This window comes from Saccopteryx leptura, chromosome 1 (assembly GCF_036850995.1).
Source record: "Saccopteryx leptura isolate mSacLep1 chromosome 1, mSacLep1_pri_phased_curated, whole genome shotgun sequence".
NCBI lineage: Eukaryota > Metazoa > Chordata > Mammalia > Chiroptera > Emballonuridae > Saccopteryx > Saccopteryx leptura.
In genome coordinates, this window is record NC_089503.1 from 351,491,860 (window position 1) to 351,505,056 (window position 13,197).

General features: G+C 46.1%; 1 protein-coding gene across 1 annotated transcript in view; it reads right to left on the reverse strand.

Annotated features, from left to right (window-relative positions):
- The window catches only part of DDX43 (DEAD-box helicase 43), a 28,628-nt gene extending 23,734 nt beyond the window's left edge, over window positions 1-4,894 (reverse strand). Inside the window, 4 exon segments of the mRNA XM_066359034.1 lie at window positions 744-870; window positions 2,505-2,560; window positions 4,646-4,831; window positions 4,834-4,894. Of these exon segments, the coding sequence (XP_066215131.1) occupies window positions 744-870; window positions 2,505-2,560; window positions 4,646-4,831; window positions 4,834-4,894 (430 nt within the window).
- Window positions 4,895-13,197: the final 8,303 nt, after the last annotated feature.

Genomic DNA, 13,197 nt, shown 5'->3' on the forward strand with positions numbered 1-13,197 from the left:
TATCAAACAATCAGGCAGTTTTCAAAGCCAGTCATGTTCCAGGAAAGAGACCATAGAGACAGGAGACCAAGACTAATTCTTGCTCTATCATTAATAAAAAGTATGTTGAAAAGATCAGTTTAGTTTTTGGGTTTTCACTCAGCTGTAGCTAAAAGTAAAACTGCTATGCTTAAACCAGGAAATTTAAGCATTTTCATTTGGGATAAGGTATCCTGGAATTACATAGAAAAAAAGTTGGCTCAATGGTAGAGCAGTGGCCCAGTATGTGGATGTCCTGGGTTTGATTCCCAGTCAGGGCACATAGGAGAAGCAACCACCTGCTTCTACACCATTCTTCCTCCCCTTTCTCTTTTTCTCTCTCTTTCTCCTACAACCATGGCTTAATTGATTTGAGTGAGTTGGCCCTGGGTGCTGAGGATAACTCCATGGAGCCTCTACCTCAGGCCCTGAAAATAGCTCGGTAACAAGAATCAGACCCAAATGGAGGTTGCGGGGTAGATCTTGGTCAAGGGCATATGAGGAAATCTGTCTCATTATCTCCCCCTTCTTTCACTTGGGAAAGAAGAAAAAAGAAAAGAAATACAATTCTATAAGAAACAGATGTTATGATGGCAACTTCAAGCTTTGTTATCAGGAAAAGCATGTTATAACACAGCCTATAAATTTAAAAAATTTCACTGAATAAAATTTTAATAAAATTTACAGTGCTTTACAAAAATTTACAGTGGGAAAAAATAACTTACCAACTCTGGGTCGTGAACTATAATTTTGTTGTTTTGTAACAAGATTATCTATCACTGCTTTAGCTTTTGTCTGCATTGCCTTGCTACCAAAAATTTTGATTTCTGCTTCAGGACACCCTTTTATTACCTAGATACAAGGAAAAAAAATTGGGATGATTGAAATCCCCTTGCCACTCACTCCTCCAACCATCATTCAACCTCAAGTGATATGAAACTATAAAGTAAATATAATATTGCTATTGACCAGGGAGATACAAATGGTTATATACACAAAAAGGTCATGAAAACACGTAATTTATGTTCTATATTTCTTTTCATTATTTTCTTTTATTTTTGTGACAGAGAGAGAGAGAGACAGAGAGAGGGCAGATAGGGATAGACAGACAAGAAGGGAAAGAAAAGCATCAATTCTTCCTTGTGGCACCTTACTTGTTCATTGATTGCTTTCTCATATGTACCTTGACAAGAGGTGTGTGGGGGGGTACAGCACAGCAAGTGACTCCTGTTTAAGCCACTGACCTTGGGCTCAAGCCAGTGACCTTGGGCTTCAAGCCAGTGAGCTTTGGGCTCAAGCCAGCGACCATGGGGTAATATCTATAATCCCACGCTCAAGCCAGTGACCCCGCTCTCAAGCTGGTGAGCCCACGCACAGGCCTGATGAGCCTGCATTCAAGCCAGTGACCTTGGGCTTTCGATCCTGGGTCCTTTGCATCCCAGTCTGACACTCTATCCACTGCACCACTGCCTGATCAGGCTGTGTTCTATTTTTTAAACTGAATTTATTGGGATGACATTAGTCAAATTATGTAGATTTCATGTGTGCAATTCTATAATATATCATCAGTACATTGCACTGTGTGTTCACCACCCCAAATCAAATCATAACTTGTGTTTTAGAAAGACTGCTCTGGCCACAGTGGAGACTGGTTAGAGGATCATCACTGGAAGTAGGATGCTTCAGTTAGGGGAGAATGCTCCAAATGATGTGATCTCCCTTGAGAAATACAGGAATGGAAAGGACTCAACAATGATGGACAGGCAGTAGAATAATAAAAATTAGTATTCTAAATTTCTGGCTTGTGAACTAGGTAAATAATGTGGCTGCTTACTAGGATTGGAAACAGAAACAGCCCATGGTCTGAAGAATGGAAGCCAGGAAGGACATGACAGTCCCCAAAGATTTCTTTCACTTTTTTTTTCTGTATTTTTTTTTAATTGAGAAGTGAGGAGGTAGAAAGACAGACTCAGCAAGCCCATTAGGGGGCAATGCTTTGCCCATATATTGGGCTGTTGCTCCATTGCACCCAGAGCCATTTTAGAGCCTGAGGCAAGGCCATGGTGCCATCCTCAGCACCTTGTCCACCTTGCTCCAGTGGAGCCTTGGCTGCAGGAGGTGAAGTGAGAGACAGAGAGGAGAGGGGGAAGGGTGGAGAAGCAGATGGGCACTTCCCCTGTGTGCCCTGGCTGGGAATCAAACCTGGGACATTCACATGATGGGCCAATGATCTACCAACTGACCCAACTGCCCAGGGCCTGAGATTTTATCCTTCATTGAACATTATCTCTAAAGATTTTATCTCCATAAGACAAAAACCAAGACCTGAAATGGGCCATAGATTAGGTGAGTTCTTGAAAAGAATGGCAGTATGAAAAGCTTTGACAACTTATCTAAGTTACCACAGTTGGTTAATAACTGAGTAGAAATTTCAGTCAGGAATGAACTATGTGCTCTTTCAGGATTTATAAACACAGAACAATTACCTGTATTTTGGTGTTTGTTGTATTTTGGATGTCCTTTATTTTTGACCCACCACGACCTGTTTTTAAAAAGAAAGGATTTTCTTTTTTGTTAAAGCAAGTTGGAATCAGTGAGGGGGGGAGTTACATACTTTCCTCAGAGGAAAGAACCTTTTCTAGTTCTTTCTCAGCTCATCCAAACAAAGGCTCCTATGGTCCAATAATAACTTTCAGTTTGGAAAAAGCAAAGCAAGCGTTTTCTATTCCTTGTAGAAAGAGGCTCCTTTTCTGGCGATAGATACTAAAGATTCATTAGCAGCCCAAGCAAACTAATCAGATCCAAAGGGTTGGCAAGGATGTAGTGACACTGGAACGGTGGCACACAACTCAACCAAACAATCCAATTAGAAATAGTCAAAGGTCTTGAGTAGACATTTCCCTAAAGAAGACGTCTGTCCAACAGGCATATCTGATAAGATGCTGAAATCATTAAGGAAATACAAATCAAAACCACAATGAGAAATCACCTTGTAACTGTTATGATGGACATTATTAGAAAGACAAGAGATAAACATTTGGGAGGATGTAGAGAAAATGGAACCCTTGTGCACTGTCACTGGGAATGTAAGTTGGTGTGGCCACAGTGGAAAACAGTACAAAGATTCCTCAAAAAATTAAAACCGGAATTATAGCATGATCCAGCAAACCCACAATGAGAAATCACCTTGTAATTGTTATGATGGACATTATTAGAAAGACAAGAGATAAACATTTGGGAGGATGTAGAGAAAATGGAACCCTTGTGCACTGTCACTGGGAATGTAAGTTGGTGTGGCCACAATGGAAAACAGTACAAAGATTCCTCAAAAAATTAAAACCGGAATTATAGTATGATTCAGCAATCCCACTTTTGGGTATTTATGCTAAAGAATTGAGTCAAGATCTCAAAATGCTATCTGCATTCCCATGGTCATTTCAGCATTATTCACAATAGCTAAGAGGTGAAAATAACCTAAATGTCCACAGATGACTGGATGAAGAAAATGTGGTATGTACATACAAAAGTTTCCAGCATAAAAAAAAAGAAAAAAGAAAAAGAAATCCTCCCATATATGACAACAGGAATTAACCTTGAGGATATAATGGATAGGTTCAGACATGCAAGATGAAAACATTCTAGAAATCTATTATACAATATCATCTTCATAATACTGTACCATACACTGTACACTTAAAATTGTTATGTGTAAATTAAAGTTGTATTTATTTAAAATATTGGATCCAGAACCGCCACAGAGTGCGTGCTCTCTAGGATACTGCTCTGTTTCACAGGTGCTCAACAAGTGTTGAGAGCTGAAGTGATTTTTACTGCAAATCTAGTGGCTTTCGCTTATGGAGCATCTGTCTTCAGATCATTGAGCCTGAGCCATCTGAAGGATTTAAGGAGTCAATTAATCCTATTTGGTCACACATTCACCCTCATGTTGCTGTATTTAACAGCAGCCTACAGAAACTGTTCATTTTTCTAAATACAGGTTTAAAAAAAGCATAAAACACAATATTAGCTCTCATAACTCATGGTCAAGTTTTAGAAGTCATCCTCATACTTAGGGCAACAGATGGGGCAAATCAAAATTCTAATCCTTTCTAAATGTTTTTCAAAAATGAATTTGGAACACTTAAGATGTACTAAGAAAAAAAGATCCTGGTTTTCAGCAGATAAGTCACAATTAAGTTAAACTACGTTCAAGATATGGCTAATGTTTTTGGCAGCCTATAGTAATATCCTCCATCTTCTAACCTTTGACTAAATAGCTCTATGCGGTGCTGAGTGATTTCAGCACTGCTTTGTTGTTTATTTTGGGGCAAGCTGTCAAAGACCTTTCTGCCCAAAGATTTCCTAAGTCTTCTAATAGCAGTTTGCTCTTCCAAACACAGTCTAAATAAATAGCAAAGGGCTAGTTAAATGACATCATTCTAGTAGATACTAAAGATCCTAGTTGTATCACCGGCAGAGACCTGACTCTCATTAAGAGGCAGCCGAAGGGGGGCGTGGGAAGCGTGGCGACCGTGGCTGGGACGCCCCTGCCCAGGCTCAGCCCCCCCGTCCACTCCGTCTCCTCTCTCGGTCCGGCACCTGCGCACACCCGTCCTCTCGCGCTCACCGATCACCATGCCGACCCAATCATTCTTCAATCCAAAGCAGAGCGGCGGTTCCCGAGGACCATCGTCCACAGGCTGCTGGACGCCGGAAGGGTCCCTCCAGTGGCCGCCACTGCCGCCCCTACGGCCGCCCGGACCTCCACGATTCGTCTCCTCCTTCGGCCTCCGTTCTGGAGCCTGGGCCATTCCGAGTTTCGCGGAGAAGCAAAGACACAGGAGAAGGCGTTGCCGCCTGCCTCCTACCCAGACATAGTCCCGTGAAGAAGATCCGGCGCGGCCGACGTCGTTCCCGTCCGGCTCTGCACCACCCGACCGCGCCGTCGTGCGATTAAGTTTCAAGAGACTCCACACAGCCGCTACTTCCCGCGCGAGGCTTGCCCCGCCCTTGCCCCAGCCTCGTGACCTCACATCCATTGGTGGAGGAGAAGTTGTGGGCGGGACCTTTACGGTTTGACCAATTGGCTCTCTTAACCCTGTGACCTCGAAGCCTATGTGAATCACTGCGCCCGTGTCTTTTCCTTCATGTGCCTGGACTGCGCCCAAGATCCCTGCCTGCTTTCACTACTGAGTTCCATCGACATTTCTAACCAGGACTCAAAGAGCCCTCACATTTACAAAGGAACCCAGGGTATAGATAAAACATTTGAAACGAAAGGTTGACAAAACAGCTTTTACCATTGCTATGTGGACAGCATTTTGTTATATTTAAGTCTGTATTGATTTTAAAAATATCCGTGGTAATCCACAAATTTAATGACCCACAGTTTAAAAATCCGGAGCTGGAGCGATATGGTTTCAACACTTGTCCTGAATATATGGTATAGTTTTAGTGCTAATAAAATAAACTGAATAAATGCCTGAGGCACTCCGATCATTGCAGCCTGGCTCTGCAGCTGGACATACTGTTCCAAGCAAGCAGGCCAGCTGGGAAGTGCCCCTGCTTTAAATTAGGATCTCCAAATTATCTGAACAAATCTCATGTCAATCATCCATCAAACATGTTAGACATCCATGGTGATTGATACTAGGAATCGTGGTCTGTGCCTAGAATTGAAGGGGAGTGGGGAAAGCACTACCCTGGTCCATCCCAGGTTGAATGGATTAACTGACGCGGAATTAGTGATAGCTCTTCATGTGATCGTATCTGGACAAATAGGGTTACAAATAGGGCTATTGGAGCACCCAGAAAATATATAAAAAGATATGTGTGTTATGCATTGAATCTCTTATTCTCTAGTCTTTAATCTGAAATGGATATTATTCATGATATTTAGAAAGGAATGTTGTTAGATTAAATTTGCAAATATTTTATTGAGGAATTTTGCATCTGTGTTCATGAGACATAGTTTGAGTTATTTTTGCAATGACTTCATCTGGTTTGGTATTAGGGCAACACTGGAATGTTAGAATGAATTAGAAAGTTTTCCCTCTGTTTCTACTGCCTAGAAGATATTGTAGAAAATTGGTATAATTTTTTTCAGTGTTCAGATTTCCATTCCTGAGGCCTATGATAAATGCTTTCAGTCTTTAAAAATGGGAGGAAATGAACACAAGCCCTTAGGAAAAGAATAACCCTCACCTCCAGGACAAGAGAAATAGGATATAAATAAATGTTAGTATTCAGCAGGGAACACATCTGGGCCTGGTTCTTTTTGAAATGCTGTTATTAGCTTAACTTCTTTAATAGATCTAGGCATATTCAGTTTGTCTATTTGTTTTGGTGTTTGTTTTGGCAGATTATCTCTTTCAAGTAATTGATCCATTTCACTGAAATTATCAAACTTACAGGCATAGACTTGTGGGCATAGTAGTCCTTTCTTATAATTTTTTTCTCTTTCTGTTGAATTTACTGGAGTGACACTGCTTAACAAAATGATGCAAGTTGCAAGTGCACAGTTCCACAACACATCATCTGTTTTCTTTTTCTTGTTCCCATTTTGCTCAATCTCCCAACCCCAACCCAGCCCCCTAATCCCCTCCCGAACACGAACATTTTTCTCATGTTTGCTTCAGGCCCAGGAAGGGTCAGCAGTTGCCTGACATCACTCAGCCTACTCTCTGAGTTTGTTTCTATTTTGCTTGTTAATTCATTCTGTTCATTAGTTCCACATATGAGTGAAATCATATGGTACTTGTTTTTCTCTGACTGGCTTATTACACTTAGCCTAATATTCTCCAAGACCAGCCATGCTGCTACAAAGAGTGAGATTTTCTTCTTTTTTACGGCTGAGTAGTATTCAAATATGTAAATGTACCACAGCTTTATTATCCACTCATCTACTAATAGACACCTGGGCTGCTTCCTAATCTTGGCTATTGTAAATAGTGCGGCCATGAACACAGGGTGCATATATTCTTTCGAATTAGTGTTTCAGGTTTCTTTGAATAAATTCTCAGAAGTGAAGTCTCTGGCTCATAAGCAGTTCCATGTTTAAGTTTTAGGACTAACTCCATACTTCTTTCCACAGTAGCTGCTACAATCCGCATTCCCACCAACAGTGCACGAGGGTTCCCTTTTCTCCACACCCTCATCAACAGCTGATTTATTGATGATAGCCGTTCTGACAGGTGTAAAGTAACTTTGTTATGATTTTTACTAATATTTTGTTTATTTTACTGAAGCTGATACAATGTCCATTTCAAACCCATATCCCAGGCCAAAATGTACAAAGAAAATTAAAAAGTAACAGTGTAGCCTGACCAGGTGGCAGCGCAGTGGATAGAGCGTGGGACTGGGATGCGGAAGACCCAGGTTCGAAACCCCAAGTCGCCAGCTTGAGCACGGGCTCATCTGGTTTGAGCAAAAGCTCACCAGCTTGAGCCCAAAGTCCCTGGCTTGAGCAAGGGGTCACTCGGTCTGCTGAAGGCCCGCAGTCAAGACACATATGAGAAAGCAATCAATGAACAAGTAAAGTGTTGCAACGCGCAACAAAAAACTAATGATTGATGCTTCTCATCTCTCCGTTCCTGTCTGTCTGTCCCTGTCTGTCCTCTCTAACTGTCTCTGTAAAAGAAAAAAAAAAAAAAAGGAAAAGAAAAAAAAAAGTAACAGTGTATTCGTGTATTCCATTCTGCACAAAGGAGTTTATTAATCCTAATGAAAATTAGAAACTTTCTATAATCTTGCCCTGGTGGTTGATAAGTGGTCTCGAAAACGCATCTTTGAAAAACTGTACAAGAACTTCTTTGGGTCCCCTCCTGGCATGAGCACTGCCAGGTGAAGGTGTGCACCTGTGGGACTTTGACAGGGCCTGCACACTGTCCCAGAGAAGGGGACTTTCACCATCCTCTCCGGGGATCTGCTGGGACCTCTGTGTTCCCCTGTTGTCCGCAGGGCTGTTTGCCACCAAACCAGAAGCCTGCCAGTCTGATGGCGACAGGGCACTCTCGCCAGTGTCCACAGAGCGTGTTTCCCCACTGGGAGGTTGGCCATCACCTGAAACACACTGGCTGTGCAGCGTCTCTTATTGGAAGCACGTGTGCTTGCTCTCTGTCCCTTTAGAAAACACTGACTTCCAGGTTTCTGCACCGCAGGGATGTTAACCCTCTCTCTGGCCTTGGGTTGTGGCCTGAGGAATGCTTTCTAACTTGGGGTGTGTCTTTCCAGATTTTCGCATTTTTCTCTTATTTGTTTTAGGCCAAGGAAGGGCCAGCAGTTGCCTAACTGACATTGGGCCCTGCAGTCACACTTAGCACAGTGGTCTCTAGCCCTAGATGATGCTCACACTTACTAAAAGAGCCCCCGCCCCCCAGCTGGCCTGTATTTCACCTGCTATTTCCCTTTCAAATGACAAAAATGGATTTTCAGTTAAAAAAAAAGTATGGGAGCACAATCAAAAAGACACTTATTGTAATATTTCAGTGATAGGGAAAGTCCAGAATAGGTAAAGGAGCAGAGACACAGAGCAGGTGACGGCTTGCTAGGGGCAGGAGGAGTGGGGAGTGACTCCTTTTAGTGCAGGGTTTCCATTCGAAGTGATGGAATATTCTTCTAGGGATAGTGCTGGTGCTTGCACAGCACCCTGAAGGAACTTCATATTCAGGAATGGCACAACTTAAAAAATAAAGTCAGTTTTATTTGTTATTTATAATGAATCACACTATGGAAAAACAGAGAACAAGAACAAAATAAAATATACAGAACTACTCCAAATAAAATTAAATTAATACTATGGAGGAAAACAACATAACATTAAAAGAAAATAAAAGGAAACTGTCAAAGAGAGGTGGTAAAACAAAGTCTTCTGGTTGAAGGACAAGCAGCTCTCGAGCTGGCCCTGAAGCACTGTCCACAGGCAGCTCCCCTTGTCTGGCCACAACCAGGGCAGTCTGGGCAGAGGGTTCTTGAGGCAGCGCTGGTGGGGCCTCAGTGTGGTCAGGGGACGCTGCTCAGGCCGGGATCAGCTCCAGAGCTGCAGCTGCAGTGGCTGCTGGAGGAGGCAGGGCACATCACCTCAGACAAGAGCAGTGACATCACCACGTGGCAGCAGCAATGACCTCACCACACAGTGACCTCACTGCCTGCTGAGAGAGCCCACCAGAACTCTGAACCCTGGTTGCAAGGCAACCACATTCTAAAACAGCCACTTCCAACTCACTTGGTCAGAGGCTTCGGCAGAGTGGACATGTTCTCGTGTCGCCTGCCCTTGTCCTGAGACATGACACCCATGATGTGGCTTGAGCTCTGCAATGATTGGCAGTCAGTCTGGAGACGTCAAGCCCTGCCCTGTTCTAGTCACTGCTGCGTCTGCCCACTGGACCTTCGGCTCCTGGATCAGGCCCAGGCCTGTGTCAGCACAGACCTCCCCCCAGGGGAAATGAGATCCCCCTCCAGGACTCAGGATGAACTTCAGGCAGAGGGTGTCACCCCAGCCATCCTGAACCTGGGTGTAAACTTGAGAGACCAGCTCCAGCTGGTGAGCCTGTGCTCAAGCCAGAAGAGCCCATGATGAGGCCAGCAACCTCGGGGTTTCAAACCTGGGACCCCAGCATCCCAGGTCAATGCTCTATCCACTGTGCCACCACCAGTCAGGCAAAAACTTTTTTATAGATTGATTGATTTTAGAGGGAGAGAAAGAGAAGGAGGATCGAAGGAAGGGAGAGGGAGGGAGATAGATGGATAACAGATGTAAAACACATCAATTCGTTGTTTCAACTATTTATACAATCATTGGTTCATTTTTGTATGTGCCTTGACCGGGGATGAACGAACTTGTCATTTTAATTAGAACTAAAGAACTGGAGTCTGAGTTTCTTCCTACAGAAAGTAAGGAACCATGAGACGTATCGGGGAGGTTGGGAGAGGGGTGACGGAGCGGTCCCCGCGCCTCCACACAGAAGGGCGGGCAATCGGCTGCTCACCTTCACCTGCTCCGAGTAGCTCCCCGTGCGAAGCAGCCCGACACCGCTGAACTCGGACTGGCAGCTCTGCATTCTCCGTAGCAGGTGTTCCACGACCTTGTTCACAGTGTCCGACGCCTCGGAGATTTCCTGGCGCTTTAGCCTCAACTTCTCCAGCACCGCCCTGGGCTTCCAGTAGCCGGGCGCCCCTTCGCTCCGGCCAAGACCAGGGGCCGGGACCGGCGGGTCGTGGCCGGGGACCTCCCGGGCGGAGCGCGCGCCCCCCTCGCGGAGAGATGCAGCCCTAGGAAGGGCCAGCTCCGGGGATACGGAGATCTCCAGCTCCAGGACGGTGCAGCCCCGGCGTACAGAAAGCTCCAGCCCCTCGACTAGACCTGCTTGCCCGTCCGCCTCGTCCTCGCCGCTCGGAGGCGCCTTCTGGGTGCGCGCACCCCGCGCGCGGCCCGGCGGCCTCTCCTGGGGGCCCGGGGCGCTCTTCTTCCGCTGGGGTCCCGCCGCCCTGGTGGAGCCGCACTTCTGCTCAGTGGTCCGAGCAGCTTCGGGGACGACCGGACAGTCGGTGGGCTCGGTCGGGGCGGCTTGGTCCGGGTGGGCTCGGTCGGGGCGGGCTCGGTCCGGGTGGGCTCGGTCCGGGTGGGCTCGGTCCGGGTGGGCTCGGTCGGGGCCGGCTCGGTCCGGGCGGGCTCGGTCCGGGTGGGCTCAGTCGGGGCCGGCTCGGTCCGGGCGGGCTCGGTCCGGGTGGGCTCAGTCGGGGCCGGCTCGGTCCGGGCGGGCTCGGTCCGGGTGGGCTCAGTCGGGGCCGGCTCGGTCCGGGCGGGCTCGGTCGGGGTCGGCTTGGTCCGGGCGGGCTCGGTCTGGGTGGGCTCGGTCGGGGCCGGCTCGGTCCGGGCGGGCTCGGTCCAGGTGGGCTCGGTCAGGGCCGGTTCGGTCCGGTCGGGCTCGGTCCAGGTGGGCTCGGTCCGGGTGGGTTCGGTCCGGTCGGGCTCGGTCGGGGCCGGCTCGGTCCAGGTGGACTTGGTCCGGGTGGGCTCGGTCCGGGTGGGCTCGGTCCGAATGGGCTCGGTCCGGTCGGGCTCGGTCGGCGCGGGCTTCGTCCCGGCTTTCTGCGCAGAAACCTTGGGGGTGGCGGCTCCGGCCTTGGGCGCTGTCCGCCTTGCCGCCTCGCTCGGAGGATCCACGGCGGTGGCTCCGCTATCCGACCGCTGACTCGGCTTCGGGAAAGGCCGCGGGAAGAGGAATCGGCAGTGGCGGCTGGAAATGAAACTTAAAAGTGGAACGTGAGGCGGACGCAGCTGCACCGGGGAGAGCAGGCTCCTCGACCCCACGCTGGGAGGTCCTGGGGAGCCACGCCCCCGCCGCGACAGGGCGGGGCCCACGGCCTCGAGCGAGGCTGACACCCCTCCCCCCCGCAGTGCCAAGGAGTCCCCTGGGCTGGAGGACCCCTCACAACCTGACCCCAGAGAGACAGGCAACGCTCTCGGGAGTCCTGACGGGGAGACGCATTTGCCCGCATACTGCCTAGAAGGATTTTGGAAAACTACAACTTTTCCCGCCCATTGAAGTTGACAAAATTTTTCAATGTAAGTTTAAGTAAGGGCATTTTTTTAAATTAATGGCAAATAGAAAGTGTTCAGTTCTTACAAAATTGAAAGTTATTAAGATTGTAAGTGGAATGTTTACTTTTATTTGACTTTGGAGAAACATACAATCTTAACGAAATTACATTAAGTTCTTATTTGTGCGTTTTATCCATTGGTTCTCAACCCAATCAAAAATTATACATTTTAAATAATCCATGCTGCTTCCGCTGTCCACATTCCAGAGTACTCAATATAGGCTTTCAAAAATCTATTTCTAAAGCCAAGCCCTATATAGAAATACATATGAGACAGGAACTTCAAAGATTTAGAATGCCTCAATGCCTTTCTTTAAACCATATAAACCATTTTTAAGTGTACAGTTCAGTGACATTAAATACATTACACTGTTGTGCAACCATCACCACCATCCATCTCCAGAATTCTGCATCTTGGAAAACTGAAACTCTGTACCAACTGAACAGTAACACCCCATCCCACCCTCTCTCTAGTCCCTGGCAACCACCTCTCTATTTTCTGTCTCCATGAATTTGACTACTCTACTACCTCAGGGAAGTGCACGCACAGTCTGTAATTTTATGACTGGCTTATTTCACCTGAGACAATGGCTTCAAGCTTTATCTATGGTGTAGCATGTGTCAGTCTTCCTTTTTAAGGCTGAATAATTTTATTCTATGGATATCACATTTAATCCATTTATCTGACAGTGAATTAAATTTTTAAGTTTTCCCTGAAGTCAGTACTTTGATATATCCTCCGCTTTAGTCCAAAAAAGGTTTTCTTACACACCAGGGGAGGGAATACTAGTTTGAATCGTGGTGCGAGAGATGTATGACTTATTTCTTTATAAAATGAAATGACTGTTGTGTAGTTAGGCTTGTTCGCGAGCTGACCCATTTCAGGGAAGAGTAAAATGGAAGTTGAAATTTGGAAATCCATTTCCTTAAAGCTGCAAGTGTACTCGGGCAGTCTTCCAGGATGCCCACGGGTGGTTGCCTACTCCAATCTGAAGACATTCTATGGTTCTACCCCCCACCCCCACCCCAAGGCTTCCAGTTCCTTGTCATGTAATCTAGTAAGTGACTCTACAGATAACTTAATACTGTCTCCAATTAATTCCAAAGTCTTCAAAAGTCCACTGTTATTTGCTTAACCTTAAACATGCAAGCAACAATCCACTGGACCAGAATTAAACGCCTCTGCTGCTGACCTGTCAAAGGAGGGAAACTCGTTTCTTGCTCAGTCTTGCTGCAGCAACCAGTGTCCAGATCACAGAGGGAATGATTTTTTAGTTAAGTCTTTAACAAAATTTTTTTAATTTACTGATTTGAGAGAGAGGGAGGGAGTGAGAGAGAAACATCTATTTGCTGTTTCACATATTTCTGCATCCACTGTTTGCTCCTTCTATGTGCCCTGACTGGGGATCGAACCCACAAGCTTGGCACTTCAACCAACTGAGCTACTCGGCCAAGGATAGTTAAGTCTTAATACGAATCTTGGCCTTTATCTAGAAGATAAAAAACAAGAGATTCATTTGTGGGTATATATTTCCCTATTTGATTTTACACCTTATCCTTTTTTTGGGGGGTTTTTTT